Source organism: Neopsephotus bourkii, unplaced genomic scaffold (assembly GCF_033783945.1).
Source record: "Neopsephotus bourkii isolate Nb327-2 ecotype Australia unplaced genomic scaffold, CSIRO-AGI_Nbou_v1 NB_1600, whole genome shotgun sequence".
Classification (NCBI taxonomy): Eukaryota; Metazoa; Chordata; class Aves; order Psittaciformes; family Psittacidae; genus Neopsephotus; species Neopsephotus bourkii.
Window position 1 is genome coordinate 4,591,015 of NW_026902076.1, and position 26,770 is coordinate 4,617,784.

The 26,770-nt window shown below is 42.7% G+C and overlaps 1 protein-coding gene across 4 annotated transcripts in view; it reads right to left on the bottom strand.

The window, feature by feature from the left end:
* Positions 1 to 26,770, bottom strand: part of ADGRF5 (adhesion G protein-coupled receptor F5) — a 48,943-nt gene that overhangs the window by 17,728 nt on the left and 4,445 nt on the right. For 3 of the 4 annotated variants that reach the window (XM_061372304.1, XM_061372305.1, XM_061372302.1), the window contains exons 2-11: positions 15,459 to 15,607; positions 14,020 to 14,150; positions 11,487 to 11,547; positions 10,950 to 11,120; positions 9,576 to 9,755; positions 6,113 to 6,240; positions 5,608 to 5,666; positions 3,380 to 3,522; positions 2,372 to 2,584; positions 495 to 728 (exon numbers count right to left, since the gene is read on the bottom strand). In XM_061372304.1, coding sequence (XP_061228288.1) covers positions 495 to 728; positions 2,372 to 2,584; positions 3,380 to 3,522; positions 5,608 to 5,666; positions 6,113 to 6,240; positions 9,576 to 9,755; positions 10,950 to 11,120; positions 11,487 to 11,547; positions 14,020 to 14,124 — 1,294 coding nt within the window. In that variant the 5' untranslated portion in view covers positions 14,125 to 14,150; positions 15,459 to 15,607. The remainder of the gene's footprint in view (positions 1 to 494; positions 729 to 2,371; positions 2,585 to 3,379; positions 3,523 to 5,607; positions 5,667 to 6,112; positions 6,241 to 9,575; positions 9,756 to 10,949; positions 11,121 to 11,486; positions 11,548 to 14,019; positions 14,151 to 15,458; positions 15,608 to 26,770) is intronic. The other variant, XM_061372303.1, reaches the window with a different exon arrangement.

Here is a 26,770-nt window from a genome sequence, read left to right on the forward strand (position 1 = left end):
ACAGGTGGAGAGGGAAACTGTGTACTCAGTATTAAGCTATGTTGCAGCTGGTTTGAAGTGTAGCACCTGCCTCTCTTGGTTGCCAGATCTTGGTATATGGTACACAGAAGCTTTTCATTCCCCATGGATGATTCTGGAGATAGCAGAAGAGACTGATGCACTCATCCTTGCTTTCAAAACTAGACAATACCAAAATAAGGTTTTTGGGAAAAGTTGGTGTGATGCTTCTTCGGGCAGCTGTTTCCATCCAGGATGGCACAGTTTAAAGCATTAATGTCTGCACAGTACATGGAGATGCCCAGAATCCCGCTGGCTCTGGCACAACACAGATGGAGTCTGTACCATGCTGTCCATCCATCATCCTCCTGCCCCCCACCTTTGGAGCATACCCTGTATTTATCCTAGTACTTGGCCTTTGGGGTGTCCAATTAGGAGGAGAGCTCTAAAGAACAAACAAACCCAGCAGATGGAAGACAACCATTTGTTAATCTTACCTGTAATATTGATTGCTCCGTTCACTTCCCAGTGACCAGTAAGTGATGGTAAGTGTTTGTCAATACAACAGGACAGCAGAGGACCACTTGCCTGCATTTCAGGACTGTTGCATGTAACATTGATGTCATATAAGTTTGGAGTGATGTATAGTGGAGACACTGCTATTGTTTTCGTGGCCTTGTATATCAGTGTGTTAAACTGATCACTGTTTGTGAAAGTGCACTTATAGGAACCTGTAAAACATAGGCAATATCTTAGCATTGAGAAGATGTTTTGCTGTTTTTTTCCTCTACATGTAGAATCAGGAGGTGGGAGCTACTTCTATCCCTGGTTTTCACATCTCCCTGCTCTGCAGTGGCTTTGCTACTTGCTAATTAAAATGTACCCTCAAGTCATCCGCAGTATGCTTTCTGCAGACTCCTGGTGCCAAATATATTCAAGTTAGGCAGCTTCAGTGTTGATGGGTACTTGAGAAGAGACCAGCAGTCTGGGAGTGAAATACTTAAACTCTGGCTGAGTTGCTGTTTTGGGGGTCTGTGTATTGCCTATAGTCCACATGGCAGCAATATGTCATAGTAAGAATATAAACTGACTGTGCAAAAGGTTCCTACACAGAATGGGTGAGAGATAGGTGTTCAGAGTGGAGTCCAGAAGAGCTAGCACTCCAGGTGTAAGGACATACGCTGCTCAGAAGGTATTACCAAAGAGCATGAAGTATTTATGAGCCACATTCTCAGGCACTTGTCCTCTGGATGCAGCCAGGCTTCCTTTTTGAAACTGGCAATCACAGCTCTCATCTCCCTTCATCCTTTGGGTATGTGGGTTCCCTTTCCCCACTGGGATAGCCAAGTGAGTAGGCCACTTTCATTGGAGTGGAGACACTGTGGTTCAAGGCACCCTTAGCCCAAAGAAATTTGGACCTATGGCTCCTACTTTGTGTATGTGTGCCCAAATAGCTGGTTACCGATTCCCTTTTTTGAAGTTGAATGTAAAATTTATGGTCCAAAGAAGTGAGTGGGAGCCTGAGTCAAAGCTCTGGTAATACATGATAAATCCCCTGAGAACTCCTCCCAGGAAAATGCCACAATTTAACTGGTTCTGATTTTCAAAAGCCCTAAACATGAACATGTAAAACTGTAACTGTGAGCTCTGATTGGTTAGGTAATGTTTGCAAAGGGGGCAAGGGCCATCGAATACAAATTCAACCACAGCCTCAAATTACCACACCAAAAGAGTGGGAAAGCCCCACAGCCATGTAGTCACTGCTGTCTCCTGTAATACAGCAGTGACGCCTGGCACTGAGAATACCCAAGCCTGTATAATCATTTCAGTCATTTCACATCTTTCTGGCAATGCCAGTCCAGTCAGTACATAATTCATTAAAGGTAAAAAAAAAGTACCCCAAAACTACGAGGGACAGTGGAGACCTCACAGCAGCTTCCAGTATCTACAGGGGGCCTGCTGGGATGCTGGAGAGGGACTCTTCATTAGGGATTGTAGTGATAGGACAAGGGGTAATGGGTTAAAAATTAAACAGGGGAAGTTTAGATTGAATATAAGGAAGAAGTTCTTTACTGTGAGGGCGGTGAGGCACTGGAACGGATTGCCCAAGGAAGTTGTGAATTCTCCATCCCTGGCAGTGTTCAAGGCCAGGTTGGACAGAGCCTTGGGTGACATGGTTTAGTGTGTAGTGTCCCTGCCCATGGCAGGGGTTGGAACTGGATGATCTTAAGGTCCTTTCCAACCCTAAGTATTCTATGATTCTATATTTTACATTTCCCCTAGGAAAATGCTCTCACTGCATTCCTCTTTGCTTTTTATAGAACTAACCACACTGGAAATTTACATCTGCTGTTTTAACAATAGAAAATCATACCAGAATCCTTCATCGTAATGCTGGCAATTTTAAGAGTCGACCTTGAGTTTTTCGTTGTAACTTTTTTCTCCATTGAATATCGCATGGAGGTTGAGATGATCTGATCGAAGTGATACCAGGTCACATTCTTAGATGTTGAATTTATCTCACAAATCAGTGTTACTGTATCCCCTTCAAAAATGTCTATAGGACTCACAATGAAGTTTGTTTGATCTGGGAAGACAAAGAGTAACATTCTTCATTATTGTCATTTCAGCTCACGTCTTTCATCTTTCATATGTCTTTCATCTCTGGGAATCCTAGGTGCTTCTCAGCTAATACACACTCAACATCAGCTGTAGGGCACTACTTCTGATAGAAGGTATGCAATTTTCCCTCAATATAGTCTTCTACTATCTTTGTCAGCCAAAGATCCCAGATGGTTTTACACAGAGGGCCAGAAATATTATCACCACCACTATTATCTAAGTAGATACATTTGGAAAAGAAGCAACCAGGTTGAAGTAATCCTCTGAGACCAACAGACCAGTGCTCAGTGCACTGAGAACACAGCACCTCTGGGCACTTGATCAGGCAACTGATCTGTAACACACTGTCCAGCAACAGCATGAAAACTTTCCAAGGAAGCTAGGTGGAACTTGTTCTCATGTCAACTGCAAGAGGTTTTGCTTTTGTTTGAAGATGTGGGAAGTGCTGGCAGCCTGATATGCTAAGAGCTGTCTCAGTCTGGAGGTGAACTTGACAGTATTCAAGCTCTCTCCCATGGATGTACTGCATAAAAGTTCAGTGGCATATCTAGAAGGATTTGGTTTTCTGTGCAAGGTATTACACGCGTGGTCATCTCATGTAAGTCCTAAGCTTTGGTGGTACAGGATGAAATGGAACAGCAAGAGAAGTAAATGGTTTTTAAAGGTCCAGTAACAAATCATCAACAGTATAAGGCAGCTACATGGTTCAGGCTAGAAATACTAAAGGTTGAAGGAAAACACTGAGAGAACTTAAACTTACTAGTTATTTCTGCTGTGTACGTAGCTGGGTTTAGCTGGTACGATGAATCTAGAAACTGTGGTGTAACTTTGTTGGCATCTGCTAGCTGTTCAAAGCTTACAGTTCCTGCTTTTACTTCGTAGTTCGCAAAAACACTTCCAGGCCTGAACAAACACAAGAACGAGAGAAGCACCAGAATTAAATACCCTTGCATTTTAGTGGTTTTCTATGTTGTGTTGACCCATCTTGTGTGACTAGGAAGGCTTCACAGGGCCCTCCTTTGAAGGCTCCTGATGTGACTCAAGACTTGATCTGGAATACATGAAGGTTATGCTACAGCTCTTCCCAAAGTAAGAACACATCTATATGAGATCTCCATTGCCTGATGTTAATCTCCATTAAACTTCTCTTAGATACCTAAAATACAGCTACATTTACATATGTGTGGACATAAATAATATCTCTGTTACTCAGATCCAATGTTATAGCCAGAGTCAATGTACTAACTCATCTTCCTGATGATCTAGGAAATGATATTAGGCTTACTCACATCTATTTCCCCTTTTGGGTGGAATTCAGTCTTTCCCATAAAAGGCTTTGATCCAGATGGAGAACAGTTATGTTTCTTGGAATTTTGCACAGTAGTGAATTTTACCCACAATCCTATTTCCATGTTAATAGTTGGCCTTTCTGTTGCAGCTATTATACTGTTATTCAGCATGTATATACCGAGTCGTAAGCCCACAGATAGTAGCCTTACGCCAGTGGCTCCTCAGCCAAGCGCAAGCACCAGGGTTAAAGCCCTTCCTGAATCTTCATTAGCGAAGACAGGCCTTCCTCACAGGAGAAGGAAAACTCTTATCTTCAAACCCGGGCAGATGGAGCTCCCCTAGCCTTGTAAGTTCTTCCATCGAAGAGAAGGACACTCTTACAAAACCTACAACCTGAGGACTTTGCTGTCACCGTCCTAGCTAGCTAGGCTGTGCCAGTTAAACCTCAGGTGCAAAGGGTGGGGCCAGTTCTGCACAAGCTGTGCTTCACCTAAAAAATCCACTGCGCAGGCTGGAAGGGCTCACTCTCACTTGTCTGTATGGACAAAACAGCAGGTGACAAGGTGCATGGGAAGCTGCAGATCCAACCTTGCTTGTGGGTGGACCAGTGCATGAGTAGCTTGAGATTGTTCAGGAGAAGACAGTCCTGGTCGAACACTCCCTGATTGCCTAAGCACCCTTTTTGCCAACCAGATTTGCATATCCCACATACTCTTGGTCATCGTGCTTGCAGTAAACTCGGTTAAAGCCCTTCCCAAATCTTTGCTCACGAAGCCAAGCCATCAATCAATCAATATTCCCAATGAATAATGAGGGACACCAGGCTTGAGAAAGAATATCCCCTGCTGTGTTGTTTGCATGCACTTGCTTCCCTTCATTAGGTGATCTATAGAAAAGATTAGTTACATGTGAGCCTTTTCAGTTAAAGTGCCATAGCTTTAAAAGCAAAAGAATCAAGCAGTAAACCTCTTCCAACACTAACCATAAATGAGTATTTAACTCCACGTGAGGACAAACCCACAGTGACCCAAATGTTCTGATGCATACTGCCAAACACATGCGTTGGTTATAGTCACAGGAGGAAGTTTCAGACCTACAGCACCAGGTTCTCTGAGGTACAAGGAGGTTAACACCCTCTTCAACACTCTCAATGACTTCCTTGGGAGCCAAACAAGCTCAAGCCTAGCCCTGGTTCTACACCAAACAGGCTGCATACCAAGGACTGGGTCTCTATAGTTTGGAAGAGGAGATTAAGGGGTGACCTTATTAGTGTATATAAATATATAAAGGGGGAGTGTCACGAGGATGGAGCCAGGCTCTTCTCAGTGGCAAACAATGAAAGGACAAGGGGTAATGGGTACAAATTGGAGCACAAGAGGTTCCACTTAAACCTGAGAAGAAACTTCTTCTCAGTGAGGGTGACGGAACACTGGAACAGGCTGCCCAGGGAGGTTGTGGAATCTCCTTCTTTGGAGACATTCAAAACCCGCCTGAACACATTCCTGTGTAACCTTATCTAGGTGTTCCTGCTCTGGCAGGGGGATTGGACTAGATGATCTTTTGAGGTCCCTTCCAATCTCTAACATACTGTGATACTGTAATATACTGAGTGTGGGTTCTAGCCAGAGTGAATGTAGTCTTTGCTGACTGGTGTCTCATTGAGACTGGACAGAAGGATTTGTGTAATTGTTTACTTACCTGAAACCAGTCACTGTTGCCGATACAAAGCCTGGTAAACATCTGTAGCTAGCATTAAACTGTAAAAAAAAGACATATCACATGATGTAAGTCTCTGTACATTGCTCTAGTCCTCTGTACATTAAAATGGGAAACTCTCCATTCCACACATAGCATATCTGATATAACAGGCCTGGTGTTTTTCTCTACTTTCATGGGATAAGTTTGTGTTGATGGTTTCATTCTATGTGTGCTCACATGGATTTAAACTGGGACCCATTATGTGATTTTTTTTTTTCATGCTTTTGATGCAAAACATTCTAAATACTTTTCTATTGACAAACATATTAAAATTAATGGAGATATTGTCATTGCCTTCCAATGGAGGTCAGCCTTTGCCCACTTTGTAGTTACCACTGCTGCATACTTGACAGCCACCCACACCCGATTTAACAGACACTTATGGTAAATACCATATTTCTTAGGGGGCTTTCTTCCTTCAGAGATGGAAAACTAAAGTCATTACCGCTTTTTCAAGGTCAGCTTTGTATTGTTTGTATAGTTTGGAAGAAGAATCCCTGAGATCATCCCGAAAGTCTGTGTCAAGTCTGACTGACATATTCATTACAATGGGCTCTCCCATACCACATGAATCTGTAAGGAAAAACATTCACATTAGTGTAAAAAACAATAAAAATCAATGCTTACAAAGTGATTTCTTAGCTTATTCTTCTAATTTAATCATAGAATTACAATATCATATAATGGGTTGGGTTGGAAGGGATTTTTAAAGAGTATCAAGTCAAACCCTCTTGTCATGGTCAGAGACATCCATCATGACCTTGAATACTTCCACTGATGGAGCAACCACAACTTCTCTGGGCTACCTCTTCCTGTGTCTCACCGTCATTATTGCAAAAAATTTCTTCTTTATGTTCAATGTAAACCTACCCTCTTTCAGTTTAAAACCACTGCCTCTTGTTCTGTCATTACAGGCCCTGGTAAAAAGTCCTTCTGTCTTTCCTATGTAGGATCATAGAATCATAGAATAGTTAGGGCTGGAAAGGACTTTAAGATTCCAACCCCCCTGCCATGGGCAGGGACACCTCACTCTAAACCATCTCACCCAAGGCTCTGTCCAACTTGGCCTTGAACACCACCAGGGATGGAGCATTCACAGCTTCCTTGGGCAACCCATTCCAGTGCCTCACCACCCTCACAGTAAAGAACTTCTTCCTTATATTCAATCTAAACTTCCCCTGTTTCAGTTTTAACCCATTACCCCTTGTCCTATCACTACAGTCCCTAATGAAGAGTCTGTCCCCAGCATCCTTGCAGACCCACTTCAGATACTGGAAGGCTGCTGTGAGGTCTCCACGCAGCCTTCTCTTCTCCAGGCTGAACAGCCTCAATTTTCTCAGCCTATCTTCATATGGGAGGTGCTCCAGTCCCCTGATCATCCTCATGGCCCTCCTCTGGACTTGTTCCAACAGTTCCATGTCCTTTTTATGGTGAGGACACCACAAATGCACACAATACTCCAAGTGAAGTCTCACAAGAGCAGAGTAGAGGGGCAGGATCACCTCCTTCGATCTGCTGGTCACGCTGCTTTTGATGCAGCCCCGGATACGGTTGGCTTTCTGGGCTGTGAGCACACACTGAAGCTGGCTCATGTTCATTTTCTCATCGACCAGCACCCCCAAGTCCTTCTCCATAGGACTGCTCTGAATCTCTTCTTTGCCCAACCTGTAGCTGTGCCTGGGATTGCCCCAACCCAGGTGTAGGACCTTGCACTTGGCATGGTGAAACTTCATGAGGTTGGCATCAGCCCACCTCACAAGCGTGTCAAGGTCCCTCTGGATGGCATTCCTTCCCTCCAGCTTATCAACCAAACCACACAGCTTGGTGTCATCGGCAAACTTGCTGAGGGCGCACTCAATCCCACTGTCCGTGTCAGCGACAAAGATGTTGAACAAGACTGGTCCCAACACCAATCCCTGAGGGACACCACTCGTTACTGTTTTCCCCTTCTAAGTATTGAAAAGCCACGATAAGCTCTCCCCAGAGCCTTCTCTTCTCCAGGCTGAACAAGCCCAGCTCTCTCAGCCTGTTTCCATAGCAGAAGTGCTCCAGCTCTCTGAGTATCTTTGTAGCCTCCTCTGGACTTACTCCAAAAGTCCCACATCCCTCTTGCACTGGGGATCTGAGCTGGATGCAGGACTGCAGGTGGGGTCCCACAAAAGCAGAGTAGAGGGGCAGGATCAAATCCTTCTACCTGCTGGTCATGCTTTTTCTGATGCAGCCCAGATATGGTTGGTTTTCTGGGCTGTGAGAGCACATTGCAGGCTCATGTCCACTTTTCATCTACCAGTATCTCAGTGTGTATGTTCTCAATCCCTTCACTCCCCAGCGTGTATTTATACTGGGGATTGCCCTGACCCACTTGCAGGACCTTGCTCTTGGCTTCGTTGAACTTCATGAGGTTTGTAGAGGCCCACTTCTCAAGTGGTCAAGGTCCCTTTGGATTACATCCCTTCCCTCTTGTGAATGAAGTACACCACTCAGCTTGGTGTCATCTGCAGACTTGATGAGGGTATACTCAATTCAACTGCCTATGTCATTGAAGAATATAACAGTACAGATCTTTGAGGACATCACTTGTAACTGGCTTCAATTTGGACATTGAACCAGTGACTGTAACTCTGGATGTGGCCATCTGACCAGTTTCTTGTCCATCTAACTTTTCATCTGTCAAACCCGTATCTCTCCAATTTATCAGCAAGAATGTTGTAGGGGATCATACCAAAGACCTTATAGAAGTCTAGGTAGATTACATATATAGCTCTTCCCTTGTCCACTGATGCAGTCCACTCCATAAGACCACTAGATTAGTCAGGTACAATTTGCCCTTGGTAAAGCTATCTTAGTCCTAAATCAAAATCTTACAACTGGCCAAGATTCATTTGTATAATACGAAAGTTGGGATTCTCCTGATTTTTTATATCTAATTTAGATGCCTGGCATCTGCTAGAAATCTATGCAAAACTGTGGACACCTTCAAAAGGTGATAAACATCTTTCCTACAATGGTTGAATTACTACATTGCTCTAGTTATAGAGAGTTTGTATGAATAACTTTGATCAAATACTTATCTTCCATATACTGAAAGTTACACAGGACGAATATCCACTATTGTTTCACTGAAATTAATGTAAAAATCCTCAGTGACTTTGGAAGGGTAATATTCTGGGTGAAAACCCACCAATGGGCACAAAAGAATATAAAATGCTTAAAGAGATACTGGAATTTTCTAAGTTGGGTTCACTTAAGGACATGTCCATACCATTCAGTGGAGGAGCATTGTACCAAGGGCCCTGGACTTCCAAGGGGTATGTGACTTCCACAAGGAAGAGATACTAGGTGTAGTTCTGGAAGTAGTACAGCAGTGTTGAAATGGGGCTGCTCTGTGATAAAAACATTGCCTCCAAGCAGAGTTGATTAGAACGGGCATGCTGACAGCACTGGACTGCTTCCAGCTCTAGGACTGCCTCCGGATGACTCTGCATGCTGCTCATCACAAATCAGAGGACGAGCCTCATGGGTGTTTGTCTTGGATTGCAGAGACAAGAAGCAGAGTTCCATCACAGTGCCGCCAAGCCTAAGTACTCAGTCATCAGTCAGGTTCCTAAAAGTCCATGGGCATCTTGTCACAAGAGTCATGAAATAAAGCCAGACAAAAGACTTGTGCTGGATTTTTCTTTCTTCTCTTCTCTTGAGCACTGTGGCACGCTTTGATCACATATGTAGGTTCCTCTGTTGAAAATCTGATGAGATGAAAATTTCTTTACTTAGCAGAAGCTGGAAGTCCTGAAGAGGCAGGAGAGTGATTCCAGGAGCTGGGGCTCCAGTATGGCACTAAATATCTGGAAGGACTTGGGTCAAGGTGGACCCACATCAGAATGATGAAGTTCAGCACTCTGTCTCCTTACCTTTAGTCTGTGGCTCACAGTAAGGCCCGGAGAAAGGCATTTCCTTCATGTAGCCACAGGGCAGATCAGATGCTAGGCTGACAGAAGGGCAGGTTATCAAGTCACGGCACACCGCACTTGGCCAGGCATATCCATCTTCACAGGAACAACAGCTACTGTTCTCACCACTGGGCTGACAGACTAGTATCAGACAGAGAAATACTATGAGAATGGTAAACATGACATTTTGTATTGCACAATACGTATTCACCCTGTGTACTTTTATGCCAGTGATCGCAACTAAATGTTGCCCTTCTTGTGAGTTCACTTGAATGATGTAAACATCTGACACCTTGCAAAACTTACTATACTAATGACAAATAACTAACCAGAAATGGGGACTAGACTGATACAGTGATAAGTCTAATTAATTACTTTTAAGTAATTGAAAGCAGATGTAAACTCTGATCACAGAAATTTACCTGGTGTGTTGGCCAGGGTCCTATGATAGTTTTCATATTGGGTGTTTCTATATTGCCTAAGCTGGAAGCAAATGTCTAGGGTTTTAAAGATTTTAAGAACAGATAATGGTCATTACATGGTGACTAGTGAGGTGCTGTCTAATTCTGTCTCCTGACAGATGCTGCATGAGAGAAGGTAACATTATCACAAAGTCCTTTAGCAACATTCTCTCTAATAAAAGAAATAAAAAATAAAAACATAAACCCCAAACCACTCTCAGTTTTTCGGTACCATTGACAAAATAAGGTATTAAAGTAATTTTCACACATTGCATGTGACCCTGAAGACCTCTAGAAGATCCATTTTCATGTTGTTTTGAGAAGCCATGAACACTTCCTTTCACTGCTTTATGGGTCAGATCATGTAATAAAACCTATTTGATATCTTGTCCAGTAAGAACATGGTTAGAGAGTTATACCAGGGAAAGACTGCACTTCATGCAGCCTATCTTGGTCAGGATCAGAGTACAGCCTCATACAGCAATTTATGTTTCAAATGCAAGTGGAGGGAAGTAAACAGTCTGATAACCACAGTTGCAGCTTCCTGACACTTGAAAGTAACTCAGACTGCCTGTTAGTCAAACTGGAGCAAAATCCTTTGGCTCAGGCTTCCTCTGGCTTTGTCCTTTCCTTAGGAAAAGAAAATCATTCAGGGCTATTCCTAATGCCAACATTATATAAAGGGGAGTGGAGAAATGCAGATAACAAAACATGCTGTTGTGAGCTTCAGTGTTCATGGGTCTTCCATACACAGCAGAGACAGTTCAGTTTTGCTGATTCCTAAGCATGATGGACTGCAAGAGATCAACTACTGGCAAAAAAAAGCATAATATATAAAAGAAAAGCAGAATATAAAAGTAAATAACCAACCCACCTGTGGTAATGTTGATGTTTGAAACTGCCATTTCTACATTTGAAATGTTTGTTGAAACTGGAAGATTAAGATTTTTGAAATAGTCTTTGACTGGCTCCAGGAAAGACGAATCTGTAAGGCTTACTTCAATGTCAACAGTGTACTCCAGAGGGGGAAGGTCAAAAATAAGCACTGAAAGAAGAGAAATAGCATGAGACTAAGCTGTGTGTGAGGGAAAATCAGAAATTGATAGCTTTCATTTCAGGCATTTGGGATCTTTGTTGCTTAGTGTGACATTCTGCTTAGGAAATCTTGTTTCCTACTCAGCAGATATTGTGCATGTTTTATCTGGTGCTCGGCTGACAAAAGGCATATATCTTTGGTCTTTGGAAAATAGGAAGCTGATACAAATGGCATAATAGATACACAAAAAAGCTGACCCATCCTTTCTCTCCTTTGACTTAGTAAGTCAAAGTACCTTAAGAGGTGCTGGCCCCGATAGTGATTTCACCCTTGGCTTACTAGAATTATGCTGTTACTGCATGTTTGTGTACGTACTGTTTCGCTTCTGCCTTTGCATCTCTGATTGGAAGTTTTCCTCTATTAGCTCACTGTCAATCTGTGGGGGAAAAAAAGAGAGTGAAGCTCTGTGAAAAACAAAGTGAAGCTTTAGCTGCTGTTGTTGGCAAAGAATTGATGGAGAATGTATGTAGATAGGGTTTCTTCCCTCCACCAATTTTAGCCCCTCCTAGGATTTTCTCTTTAAGCAGTATGTGTGTATCTTCCATGTAGGAAAGTAAGGCACCACCTGAGGGATGTACTGAGTGTGTAGGTGTCTTTTTGCATATTTCTGTAAGGCAGTTGCCTCAGCTTAGCAGGAATTCATCAGCTAAGGAGCTGATTCAGTGCTTTTAGTCCATGGCTAGCCTTGCAAACTTCTTGGGAAACATAACCACTTAGCCTCTGAATCCAGAACATGGACTCATGCCACCCTCTGCTTTCCTTTTTGCTCTGAGCTTCCAGCTCTGCAGCAGCAAAGCTAACCTGAGTAGGAGTAGAAAAAGGTTTGAAATGCCTTGGCTCCAGCTTAGGGGTCAGGTCAGCTATTCCGTGGGCACAAGGTTGACTGGGGCAATGGTGGCACAATTTCAGGATGACTGGGTTCATGCAGGGTGCAGCCAAGTGAGATGCAGACCATTTTATTTTTTTAACCATGCCCTAAAAATACACTGGCACCACAGTTTGCAAGAAAGGCTGAAGAACAAGCAAAGACGCAGGCAGGAAATTCACAGCTTTGCCAGTTTCTTGATCCCTACTGAAATCTTTATTTACAGAAAGGGTGAATAGCTTGGCAACTCTTATGTAATCTCTTTACATAAAAGAACCATCTGGTGTGTGATTAGAGCTGGGCTTCATATTGCAGCTGTGCTGGCAGTGAAGATCCCAAAGTGCTCTGGCAGTTTTGCACTGTTGGGGTACTGCTGTTCACCCCAGAGGTTAGCTAAGAGAGTTACAGAAAGCCTGCTGTGACCCATGTGTTTCTCCAGGTTTGGACTAAGTTGTTTCCCTTTTCAGTTATTCTCCCAAACAAATGCAGGGTACTGCTACACGGCTAAATACTTCACGTATTTCACAGCATTAAATGATGACTCATTTGCAGGTTGAAATAGGTGTCAATGATGTTGAAAAACAAGGTGTTACACTTAATGAAAATGCCTAAGTGCTGAGATGGAGAGAGTTTGGAAAAACAGAGCACATGAGATACTTGGTCACTATTACGCATCTGCCAAAGAGCAGATCAGGCTGCTGGCATCAGCTGTATCTTGGCTTGCAAAGAAGAAGGATTGGTGGCAGGAACAGCTTAAGGAGTTCCCACCTTCCTCTTCAAGTGTGCGTGCCTTTTTTCAACCTGCTCAAAAAATTACACTGTGCTCTGGTCAGTCCATCAGAACTAAGGTCCCTGTGGTGCTAGGGCTAAAAACAGGTGTTGGAGTCCATTTTGGCTTGGCATCTTCATAATGTAGAAGATCAAAGAAGCATTTTCTGGACCAATAGTAATTGTGATAGACCAAGAGTTGGTAGATTTGTACATTAGTTTTCCTTAACAACCTACATTAACTTCCACTTGGTCATACCATTTTTTTCTCTGTTCCTTTTTTTCTTTCCAGTTAGGGACTATTCGTGCAGAAACTGTCTGTTAATAAAACCATATACAGGACAAAGCACAAAATGATTTTTCCATAGTTCACACTATTGATGAAGCAAAAACAGTATGGGAAGATTATGGGGTAATGAGTTAAAACTTAAACAGGGAAAGTTTAGATTGGATGTAAGGAAGAAGTTCTTTATTGAGGCACTGGAATGGGTTGCCCAGGGAGGTTGTGAATGCTCCATCCCTGGCATGTTCAAGGCCAGGTTAGACAGAGCCTCGTGTCATGGTTTAGAGCAAGGTGTCCCTGCCCATGGCAGGGGGGGTGGAACTTGATGATCTTAAGGTCCTTTCCAACCCTAACTATTCTATGATTCTGTGATTCTATGATTATTGAAAAAGTGGGAAGCCGAAATGAAGTCTGACTGCAAGCACAATGCCCAAACACAGGTCTCTCAGGAGTGGCATTTTGATCATCTACTTGTCCTATTGTCAAGACAGTGGTAAAACTCCTGTCACCTACATGTAAGCACTTCCATGCCTGAGCTAGTTTTGTTGGCACACCACTTCTAGGCAAGATTTGTTTGATTTCTTTCTCTCACAGGACAGGTAAATTCCACCCAGGAGCAGTGCTCATGTAACTGTTATTTAGCTCTAGGGACAGCAATTTAAACCCTTTGTGGAGTAACACAAGTGAGAAATCAGTTTTGCTCAATCCCTTCTGGAGAGGAGTAAAACTGGGAAGAAAGGAGACCCCAGTTCCTGGATTTCTCCATCTCTTTTACACCCTGGGTAAAAGTTTCCCCACCTGGTTTGAGTTTCCCCACCTGATCTTATACTGACTTTCTCTAAGGTTTTGTGGATAAAAAGGAGAGCTATTGTAGCTGAGTGCTACACCTAGAGACCAAATGAAAACCAGTGGGGCTGGGAAAGGATACTCACTACATATCGGATGAATGGCTCAAAGTTTGAGTCTTGTGATGTCTGGCAACATGCTGTGACCAGTAGAAACAGGCAGTGGAGACCTTCAGTAATCAGGGATGGCATTTTGTCCAGTGACTTTGCTGTACAGCCTGAAAAGAAAATGAAGCAAAAGCACTAGGGGATTTTCAGCCGACTCACACAGTAGGAAACACCACACACTCTACAAAACCAGTGTGTTCAGACTTTTTCAGCACCATCTGTTTGACTGCTCCATCCAGGAAGAGCATGGAACAAGCTCTGCCACTGTCACCAGACTGTTTCCCTCATCTCTCATTTTTTTCACATCAGCTGTACCTACTCAAAAAGGAGGGAGGAAGAAATCACCTGGAGAAGGCAGAGTCACAAGTAGATTAATAACAAGGACAAATGAGGTGCTAAAAATTCATCTGCCATGAGAAAAGTTGACTTGGGATCTTCAGATATTTCTCACAGTGGTATTTGGCAAATGCACAGCCAGAACATGAGGGAATAGTCAGGAATGTTGCTGTGCAGGCCTGTCCTGCTGCAGCAGGGAGAGCTTTGCTACCAGCCATGTCCCACTCTGGAGAGGGCTGTAGTAATTTCATGGATTCAGACAGAGATTTCTGTGTGTTTGTTACCCCTTGGCTAACAAGAGAAACAATGAAAAGTGATATCTTCTTGAAAAAATGCTTGTAATTCTGAATTTTTAGCATACATCTCCATTAATTGCGCTGAAGTTTACAAATAGATAACCTAGAATACAAGAATATTGACACACCGGAACAACAAAGCAAGAAATCAAAAAAATCAGACAACCAAAACCCAGAAAACCCCAACCTTTTCCAGCTCATTCATACCTAAGCTAATTTACTTGCACAATAGATTGGATGATGAAAGAGAAAGGGAGAGTTAAAACATGCATGAACCCTAATTACAGGTCTTGATGCATTTCTGCAACCAAATGAAACAGAAAGCAGATGAAGAATACATAAACATATGTATTTTCCTATGAACATACACTTTAAGATTATTCCTAAAACCAGAGGCAAAACATGCCTCTAGCACACTTTCCTAGCTCCAGAATGAACAGGTAGTAAAGAGGTACAGGAAAAGGAAGAAACCAAGTAGATTATGAGAATCATTTTAAGAAAGGAAAGCACTGAGAAAAGACTCAATAATAGTACTGAACAGTACCTGAGTGGATAACATCAGCTTCATTAAAATAATGAGCTGTGAAAAGCTGTGAATCACTAGGGGAAAGCAGAAATACCAGCACCTCCTGAGATGATAACAAACATTGGCAATGACTGCCAGTCGCCACCATGTTGCATATCAGAGCTGGGGCTCACAAGCAGACAGGGCGCTTCATTGTGAATTTACAGATCAGAAGAGCCCATGATGGAAAATTACAGTATGAACATAATCTGAGCTCTCACCTTGTGAATGGATAGAGGACAGCAATGAGCTTATAGCCAACCAATATGCCTGATGTCACTGACGCAGATATCCAGCAGGGACGTATCAGTGTTTCTCACCAAATGTGGCTCTTTGAGCAATTCATCTGCAATGAGACTTCACCTGGATACTGATTAAAAGATAGGGGGAAAAAGCAGGAGGAAATAATTTCCTTTTCCAATAGAGATATGTCATCACCAGAGCTCTGCAGGACCATGTGTGTAAGCCTGTGTCTTACCCTCAGTTCCCAAGTGAGTTGAAAAAGGCAGCGATTAGTGATACAACACTGCGGAAAACTTTAAATGACTGAGACTAAGAAAAGCAAAGTCTGCCTGTGCAGACTGCATCGGGATCAAAGATTACTGAGTGACTGAGTTATGAAGTCCAGGGAATTCAGCACTGAAGTATAAGGAAGAGAGAAATGAACCTGATGTTATGTATACTCTGATGGACTCTGAGCTGACTATTACCACTCAGAAAATGGTGTCTAAAGAAATGTCAGTGGAATTCTGAGATGCAGTTAAAAAAGGAAAATTAATTTTAAGATATTCTAGGTTAGCAACAGAGAGGAGGGGAACAAAAAGAAAGGGGGTGGGGGAACCCAAACCCACAAAAAAAACCCAAATCCTATAACCTCCCGGTAGTATCTGGGCATTTGAGCTCACCCAGCGTGGCTGTTCTTATGCTTCTATGTAGGGATAACCAGAAAGTAAGACATCTCGCTGTTTCAGATCATCTTCCCACCCCACCCTAAAATCCATTAAAAGAAGATTGTTTCAGAAGATAGATATATATATATATGTGTGTATATATATATATATCTTAATGCACTGGATGAATGGCTGTCAGAATTGGGGGGTGGGGAGTGGTAGGGACAGAAGCAGGGAAAAGTTTCCTAACTTTTCTGGGCACATCCAGCACTGTATCCAGCATTCCACAAAAGACACTATTTTGCTATTTTGAAGACATTATCCACCTGTGACAACCTCAAACTTACATGGATTTGGCTAATCCCAAGACCAAGATGGATCAAAATGATCAAGAGGGAAACATTGTCAAGTTATAAGCTGTGACACAGATCCTTAATATAGTGACATGACTTACTAGTAGAAACACTAATAAAAGAAAGATTGCTGATAGTTTTGTATATGCATGTATGCTTCCAGCATATGGTACATCAGATTAATCTGCACAAAAAACTTGTTTTTCATTAGTAAGGTGTTGATGGAACACATGACAGAAAGGAAAAAAAGCCATTAAACACAATTTATGATGAGGCTACACAGTATCTGCTATAGTTTTGCATGTATCGCTCGCACTGTCCACGAACTTGCATTCATATTCAAATGTTGTGGGTCAGCCTCTATTTACAAATGCACCCTTTGTGCAACCATGTAGCTGAGACCAAACACCTTGTTAATTGAGAACTGTGCTGCTATTCAGGCTTTGATAGCTATTTAAAAGTACTCAAACCAGTATCTAGAAAGTCAGAAAACTAACAAATATCAAATTGCAAATGAGGGAAAATATAAATGTTCTTCTCAAGTAATGTCCTGCTCCCCTTGTTCATTTAATTTTTCATTGAAGAAAAAGAATTGCTGTAAGCTTTTCAGTGAGCAATTTCTTAAAGTACCTATCTACCTTCAGTTGGTAAAACAGAAGATATGGGGACACATTCATCATTTCTCATAAAAACTGACACCTGGGAGGAAATAAATACCTTCCACTTATTAAGACCGCATATGCTACAGAAACCCAGGTTTGCTACCAAATCGCATCTCCACGGCATTCAGGCTAAAAAATGTTTAAAGTTAACTTTAAAGTGCAGAAGATTCCTAGAGGTAAATAGCAACTTGTCATTTTAACCCAGGAGAGAGGTGATCTACATGACCTTCTCCTTACTTTTTTCTCTAAGTTTCTTTTTTCCATGAATGTTGCAAAATAATTACACCCTCTTATAAATCACAGTAGAAATATCTTTTAGATAATAAAAAATATCTTTTAGAAAATAAAAATGTTACCTGGAGATATAATCTGTTTTACCTTCTCAGGTGATTCAAGTTGAAGACCTTCTAATTACATCCATCTTAAACATCCTCTGTTTCCTGCTACAGCCCAGTCTACTCTCTCAGAGGGAAACCAAGACACAAGAATTCGTATAATTAGCTGAACATGTTATGACCAGAGATGCCACTGCAGAAAACCCACAAGGCATTTTAAGAGGAGCTGTTTCCTGATACCATCCATCAGGTAGTATTTATTAGTTCCCCCTGCACTGATCTAAGTCATTCAGGTTCTTATCTGCAGATTAGTTTATCAAGTGGACTAACTTGTTCTGCTGCTATTACTCACCTGCTTTCTTCTAACAAAACAAGGTGTTTGAGGACTGAAAGCAGTAAAATTGTGTTTTGCAGCTATGTCTAAATGTCTGTGGGTTTGATTAAATTAAAAACAGAGGAAAACCCTCAAGTTTTCCCATATGTGCTAGCAGCATGCTTGCTATGGGCTGGACCTAGAAGGCACTAGTGACATGCGTTGATAACCTCGGAAAAGGGTATGCAGACCTATGGCTCTGATAGCTACTCTGAAAGGTGGGGAAGTGCAGGAAAATCCTAGAAACCAGGGGAAACTCTGATGTGTTACTGATGTTTCTACCTTGAATAGAATCTGGAGCCATGAAACCCGCTGCACAAGTGGGGACCATCTGTCCAAACAACAGCGGGGTCCTTGTCCCTACAGTGTTTTATCACAGCTGGTTTATCAATGGAATTTCTTTTCACAGCAATGTGTGAGACAGTGATTCACTGAGCTCATGTAAAGTCCTTTGGGAAGCCTGGGGTTGATCTCATGTTGTATTCCAGACTCAGAAAAAAGATGGCAAAACCTCTCAGAAGCTGGATGCAACACTGCAGGTTCTTATTCCATTTGCTGCTCTCACTATTTTGGACTCTGAATTCGCATGCTCAGCCTCTCAGAGAGATGTGTTTTAGAAATGGAAGGACAGAGTGAATCCCGAGCATATTTGAACTAATAGGCGGATTACTTTGAGATAAAAAGTTTGGGACTGAATCTGGCAATGCCTGGGGCTTCATTTATCATCTCTCTCACATGACTTGTAGAAAAGAATCTGGATGAAGTCCCAGCAAATTGCTACCTAAATCCACTCAGCGAGATGATTTTGCAAATAAGGCTTATCTAATTCTGAAGTATTTTTAATTTAAGACCTGGAAGGTAACGAAAGTGCTCTACTTGATGCTCTTGATGCCATGGCTGGAGTGCTGTGTCTGTATGTTGCTGTATCAGATAGCATCCAAAGGAGAACCATGTGAATGCTAAGACATGAGCAGAATACAATCTTGTGAATAGGTTGAAGGTTGTTCGGTGTAGTCAGGACAAGACTCAGGTAAGGACACAATAACTTGTCTGTCACTTGGTAAAGGACTGACATAAATGTTCACAGCAACAGCTAGGTGAAGGATGATCTGGAATCATACAATCTGAAGCAAAGTTAAATATGTCGGTGATTATGGAAGATGTGTAATTGTAAAGGTTAGAAGCACTGAATACAGCTACCCAGGGCAGCTGCAAAGTTCCGTTCACTGGACGGTTTTAAGAACAGGCAATAAAATTGCATAAAAAGGGGCACCAGGTAGATGGTTTATTGACCTCTTCCAATTACCTCAGTTTCTTTACAGTGCTTCTATTTCTGTGCAATCAGTGAGCTCAAAACGATTCAGAGACATGCAAGACCACTGATCTTTGTACTCAGAACTTAGTTTGGACTGACTAGGGCAGTGATCATCACCCTGTACTCAGCACTGGGGAGCATGCACCTCAAATCCTGTGTTCAGTTCTGGGCCCCTCACTACAAGAGCGATACCAAGGTGCTGGAGTGAGTACAGGGAAGGGCAACAAAGCTGGTGAAGGGTCTGAAGCACAAATCCTGTGAGGAGTAGCTGAGGGAACTGTAGTTGTTTAGTCTGGAGAAAAGGAGGCTCAGAGGAGACCTTACTGCTCTCTACAACTACCTGAAAGCAGGTTGCAGTGAGGTGGGGTTGGTCTCTTCTCCCAGGCAACAAGCAATAGGGCAATAGGAAATGGCCTCATGTTGTGCCAGGAGATATTAGGAAAAATTTCCTCACCAAAAGGGCTGTCAAGCATTGAACAGGTTGCCGAGGGAAGTGGTTGAGTCACCAGCCCTGGAGGCATTTAAACACGTGTAGAAATCGCACTTATGGACATGGTTTAGTGGTGGACTTGGCAATGCTGGGTTAACAGTTGAACTAGATGATATTAGAGGTATTTTCCAAACTAAATGATTCTATCTTAGACAAGTTCAGGAATTCCTTTCTGGACCGGCACAACATTTCCACTGATTTAAGTGCAGAGCAGGTGAACTGTATCTACAGCCTTATCAAGAGTTTCCCCAAAATGATATTTCCAGAGAGGGGCTCTGGTTCACACCCTTTTCTACATCAAGTCACATTTTCCATCCTTATTTACTAAGAATATACTTTTCCTTCTTGACCTATGACTTTAAATTCCTCTATTCCTCCCCCTGAATTGGTGATGACCTTTTAACATACTGAAATAGTCTACATGGAAAATTAAAATAATTAAGTCCAGCTATCTGCAGATCAGGCTTAAATCATAGCATGACCAAGCAGGGTTTCCTGCAAGGAAAAATATAGCTCTGCAAGACTCATGTTTGCACGGCACAATAACTGAAATAGGAACGACTCAACCAGATAACTGAATTGTAGCACTGACTAGTTTGGAAAAGACCTTTAAGATCATCAGGTCCAGCCATTACTCCATCACTGCCAAGACCACCACTAAAACATGTCACCAAGGGCCTCATCTACATGGTATTTGAACACTACCAGGCATGGTCATTCCACCACTTCCCTGGACAGCCTCTTCCAATACATGATCACCCTCTCTGTGAAGAAATTTTTCTTAATATCCAACCTAAACTTCCCCTGGCACAGCTTAAGGCCATTACCTCTTATCCTATCACTTGTTACTTGAGCAAAAAGACCAACCATCTCCTCACTCCATCCTCCTTTCGGGTAGTTGTAGAGCGATAAGGTCCCACCTGACCCTCCTCTTCTTCAGACAAAGCAACCCCAGTTCTGTCCAGATGAATGACCAAATTATCAGATCCTTCAAGCAGCTCTAACACTGTGAGAGAGGCCAACAGAACTTTTCATGAGCATTTCAGCATACTTTGGACAATACCAGACAGTCCTTGAATGTCATCCTAGCCCCCCCAGGAGAGTTCACAGTTGGACATACTGCTTGTAGTGGAGAACAGTAATCTGCTGGATGAGTGAGGGTATTCTGACAGGAATAGAATCATAGAATCTCAGAGTCAACTAGGTTGGAAAAGACCTTTAAGATCATCAAGTCCTATAATTACCTCAGGACTGCTGAGATCACCACTAAACCATACAACTGAGGGCCTCATCTACATGGTTTTTGAACACTTCCAGGGGCAGTGATTACACTACTTCCCTGGGCAGCCTGTTCCAATGCCTGATTGCCCTCTCTGTGAAGAAATTTTTCCTAATTTCCAATCTAAACCTCCCCTGGCACAGCTCAAGGCCATTACCTCTTGTCCTATCGCTTGTTATTTGGTAAAAGAGACTGAGATCTCCCTTCAGGTAGTTGTAGAGAGTGATAAGGTCCACCCTGAGCCTTCTCCAGACTAAACCTGGTTCCCTCAGCCTTTCCTCATCAGACTTATCCTCCAGACCTTTTATCAGCTTTGCTGCCCTTTTCTGGACCCACTCCAGCACCTCAATGTTTTTGTTGTAGTGAGGGGAAATACACATTAACTGAAGCCATTACTGGCTAAGCATTAACTCAGGGAAGGAGGAAGGTGAGAACAGTCTGCTGTATTTGGTGGGACATTAGCACTGTCCCAGCTGAAGGCTATCTGTGCAGGCAACCTATCTGCGAAGCTGCCCCACTTGCAGCAGAGTTTGGTAGCAAATGTCTGGTGGCCAAGCTACTTCTATAGACACTCTTGCAGGGCTGTGGCTCCTAACACGGGTTCTCTAGCTCAGGTAACCACTCTTCACTCAGTGGGACATGGCTTATTCTACCTTATCCTTCTGTCTGACTTCCTGATTTACACTCTCTTCTCTCTTACAGGCAGACACGTTTGATAGCCTCTCTTAGCATGCCCAGCCATGTCTTCTTTCTAGATTCTTTAGGACAACATTTCTAATATAATACCAGACTTAATGGTGAGAAAGTTTCCTGGTTCTGGATATATCTGAAGCCCAGTGTCCAGTTCCCACATTCCCCAGTATGAGAGACATAGACATGTTGGTGTGAGTCCAGCAAAGAGCCATAAAGAAGACTAAGGAGCTGGAGCATCTGTTATACCAGGAGAGGCTGAGAGAAATGTGGCTGTTTATCCTGGAAAGGAAAGGCACAGGGAGATCTAGTCAATGTCTATAAATAACTGATGAAAGAAACTAAAGAAACACCCATGCTGGAATAGTTTCTTTGATGAGGGAATGCAGAAGTGTAAGGTGAAACAAGCATTTCTGGACATAGAGCTATCCATTCTCATGCAGCCATCCCAGATACAAGTATTTTATTCCTGTTGGCTGAAACTTTTCTGTATTCTGTGTCTGGTAACATGGCCCCTTTTGTGCAGAAGTAGAGATGAACACACCTTTGGCACTAGCAGGAAGAGGATAACAAACAACTCTGTATCTGCAACAGAGTTCTTTGTGAGGTGAATATTAGTCCATAGCCTCAGCTCGTGGCCCTCTTCTAGGGCTGTAATACATGTTCTGGGTCACTGAGGCTATGATCCCATTGTGTGGGTGGCCTCCTCTATTCTGCTTTAGAGTTTTGTCAAGCCTCATTGTAAAAGCAGACAGTTCTGTGGGTTTACTCCTTTGTGCACACCGAGAGACCATCCCCCAACCTCTCTAGAGGGTACTGGTTGCTTAATGTCATAAACAGAATTGCACTTGGTTGGATGCAAGTATCCTCTAGCCCAGTTGCTTCTTATCGAAGCAACTTATAGCAGAAGCCCTAGGGAAGAGTTTTACAAAAGCAAAGAGAGCATGTAGCAGCAGTTCTCCAGAATGTTCTTTCCCCTTCTGCCTTTCAGAGGTACAGGAATTCTGGAGGCAAAGGCAAGACCTCAGTGTTTAACAGCCCTTTAAGCCTAGACAAAATGAAGCAAACTATAAGGAAACCTAGGAGAGTGTCCAGCATCCACATTGTCCAGGAGCAAGCAGGTCTAAATCTCCTTTGTTTGCTTTGAATCTACTACTCATTAGGGTCTTGATTATCAAACTGGATGGCACACTTGCTCTATGGCCTCATAGCAGCATATATCACTTTTATATTCCCCATCAGTTGTCTATGTCATTCTAGCACAGCAGTCCTCCCACCTCTTTGGTATTTGTTCTGCTCTGCATCTTTCTAATTATGCTGTATCATTTTTTGAACTTAATTAAGCTCATTTGTCACCATGCCAGCATTGTTCTGTGGCCTAAATAGCTTTGCCTCCCTTTAAAGCATTTTGGATGAAAGGCCTGTGGTGCCATGAGCTCTGTGGAAGTGAAGGTCACACAGGGAGAGGAACCAGGAGCTGCTAAAGATTAGAAGGTGAGAAGGGAGGAGATACGTGGTTGGCGCAAGAGAGTCAAGCTCTACAGCTGCCCAGTAGCTTGTAGCAACTGAGCCCTGGTTTACCCTTCTCAAACAGCCTCTGGGCATTTTTTCAGAGACTTGGTCTCTGGGGCTAAAGCCCTTGTTTTCAGTGACCATCCAGTTTGTTATTCCTCAGGCACAACAGAAAAGCTTTCTTTTCTGTGCATAAAACATGACCTTTGGGTAGTGCGTAATAAGTTGGATGATCAGACAATGTTTGTTTCAGACATAAAAAAACACAATGACTTTAAGAAACACACACCCAGGCACAACAATATTTCATTGGCGAGTTGGCTAGAAGGGAAAGGGGGGACAGGGGAAGTTGCACTGACCTTAGATAACACATCTGAATGAGAACAAAAATAAAATAAACACAAATTAATCAAGGACTCCAAACCAAACCACTCAAGTGATAAGGATTCAAACAGGCAATAAACAGGCTGTGAGATACTTTCTCTGTGATGTTTGAGGAACTGTGTTATTCCGGCTTTCTCCCTAGCATGGTGCAGGAGGCTGAGCTATCTGGTGCACTATGGGATCTGCAGAAATTGAGCAGAGGTTCTGTTTTCAGGGGCTATTTTAATTTTGTGTGAGCTACTTGTGTGCAAACAGATGTTGTGGCACTCATAAGTGAAGGGATAAATGCTCCCCATGCCACGTGGGACATTAATATGTCAGACTGAAAACAGAGGTCGCTGAAACCAAAGTGAAAAGGGCATTTAAATCAGCACTTCACTGGAAAAAGAAAGCCCTACCCAATTCTTGCCTTCTTCCTGGCATTTCTTTCTTACTTCTGTTCAAGAAATAATAATTTTCTACTTGACAAATGTTTTTGCAATGAACTGATTAAAATTAGGCATTTATCAGTATAAAGTATAAAAAAGGCAGGAACAAGTATGGAGTTCAGGTTTATAACAGAGCATCACACTCAATACAGCTACTTTTAATTTCGTGTGAAGACTCTCAACTCCAGCTAATGGTTGCTGCTTGACCTTTGCGTTGGAGTTTTGTAGAAAGAACAAAGAAAAAAGAAAAGAAAAAATGAAAGGAAGAAAGAAAATGCAAAACAATGAGCTCCACTCTGCTATTCTAGCTCTTTGCATGGAGCTGAGTACCATACATTCTAAATGCCTGTGGGAAAGCATGCACATACATTTGATCCCCTCTGATGGCTGGGATGGGAGAAAAGATGTAGCCATGATATTTCCTTTCTTCTCCTCAACCTTTTTGGAGCATGTGGAGTTATTAGTGGCAGGCCTATCTCACAGCTAGCAGCAATGATGCAAGAGATTTGGAGCTCAGCACCAAGTACAGGGAAGGTGGAACTGTCCATGTACTCCCATATCAATATAGTAAAGAGTGAGGTCTAAGAATATCCGTTGAAGTGGAATTTCCATGGGCTTCAATGAGTTTTGGATTAGATCCCTAAGTCAGGCCAGCCACGGGTTACTTCTATAGACTGAAGTACTAGAAAGCCTGATGACTGCATGCTTCCTGCTCGTTTCATTTTATTAACCTCTTGATTTTTTTCCTGTTATTGCTGCAAGCACAGCTGGCTGTATAGGAAGCTACTGCGAGTTGTGTAGGTGTCAGCCATTTGGAGTTTGTATAATCCCACTCTGGACAGCAGGAGTTTCCTGCCTGGAGGCCTGGCCTGTCACACCTAGCAACACAAATGCAGACGTACAAAATAGCATCCACCTTTCACATAAAGAATTGCATAAATTGAGGGAAATCCCCCAGATTAGTGATGGTAGGTCTCTGTTGTCCATATCTCGTAATTCCCCTCTCTAATGATCAGGCCTGAGAGAAAAAAATTGCTTATATTTTGTTCCACTGATTTCACTTCCATCCTTACTATTTTTGTACTCATCTGTCTGCCAGAGCACAGAATAACTCAGAAATGCTAAATAGTGCCAGTATTAAACTTCTTTGAAGCTACACTTGTCTATAATGTTTTCAAAATCATCATAACTCTTTTGTCACTGGCATTAGGTGTGAGATCACGACAGAACATCATCAGCACAGAGGGGACTAGTTTGTTTTACTAATGTTCAGAAGACTTTAAGGAACATTAGACTTCAGGCAGATACTTCGCCTGGTTCAAAATAACATCACATTTGTGAACCCTGTGGTGCATGTTGGGCTCACATGGTGTAAAATCACAGCAATGCAAAGACAACTTGCACTTGATGACAGGTTTGTTCATGTGATCCAACACCAACCTGAGTAGCTGAGTCGCATTTCTCATGCCCCAGGGTGCCTTTGGAGAGCTTAAACACCTGCCATGAGATGCAGAGCTGGAGTAGGTGACCTGTTGAGTCTCTTTCTGCCCTGTTTTTCTAGGAGACCTAGTCAATACTTAGCCTGTTCCCCATCTCAGCTAACTTCAGTGCCAAAATTCACAGAAATGATTCAAAGAGCAGTATGGGTCAGGGGCTGTTCCCTGTTGACAGCACAGCCTAAACTGCCTTTTACAGGGAAGAAAGGAGTTCAGGCATATGGAGGTGAGCTCTGCCCTGACAGATGGAACAACTTTGGCTCTCATGCTGTACTGTTGCTGTTGCACATGTTTCTCTTAATCCTAATATGACCTCAGGTAAAATGCACATTTCAAGACCAGGAAATAATAGCACAAAATATCTCCACTATGAGGCCAAGAGAATTGGGGTTGTTCAGCCCGGAGAAGAGATACCTCCAGGGAGACCCTGGAGCAGCTTCCAGTGACTATAGGGGCCAACAAGAAAACTGGAGAGTGATATTTGACAAGAGCAAGTAATGACAGGACAAAGGGGAATGGCTTTAAACTGACAGAGAGGAGATTTAGGTTAGAAATTAGGAAGAAGTTGTGAGGGTGGTGAGGCGCTGGCACAGGTTGCCCAGAGAAGCTGTGGCTGCCCCATCCCTGAAAGCGTTCAAGGCCAGGTTGGATGGGTCTTGGAACAACCTGGTCTAGTGGAAGGTGTCCCTGCCCATGGCAGAGGGTTGGAACTGGATGAGCTTTAAGGTCCTTTCCAACCCAACCCATTCTGTGATTCTATGATTCTAATATCTTATGTGTCCTTTCCAAAATAAGGGCCAGTGTTTATGAACAGCAATTGGATTTTTTATGCTGTAGGTTTGAAACAGGATGGATAGTGAGAGGAAGGAAGGAAGGAAGTTCCATCAATCCTGCTTTACAGCCAGCGAGACTTAAGGCATGCACAGGCTCATCCGGGATCTCAGCCATAGGATCAGTTAACCCGGATTTTAGGGACCCCATGCATGAATTCAAAGAATTTCTCCTCAAGAATGAACAGTAGAACAATCTCAGGAGAGGGGGCATGCTGTGAACAGCCTGTCATAAGGCACGTAGGGACAGCTTTGGAATGAAGATGGTTTTTACACACTTAGTCTGATGGTTGTCAAGGGCCAAGCCTGTGGTCACAGGAGTGAGCTGAAGCAGGAACTCTAGTAGAGGTTTTCCTCTGCACATGAACAATTGAGGGAAGCTCTGCCGTTTTGAGGAATTTCCGAGGACAGTAAATTACATACTAGATCGCAGCTCTATTATGTTTTTGGGGAAGGCATTTGGAAATTAATGTTTCATATTAAGATACAAATGGTG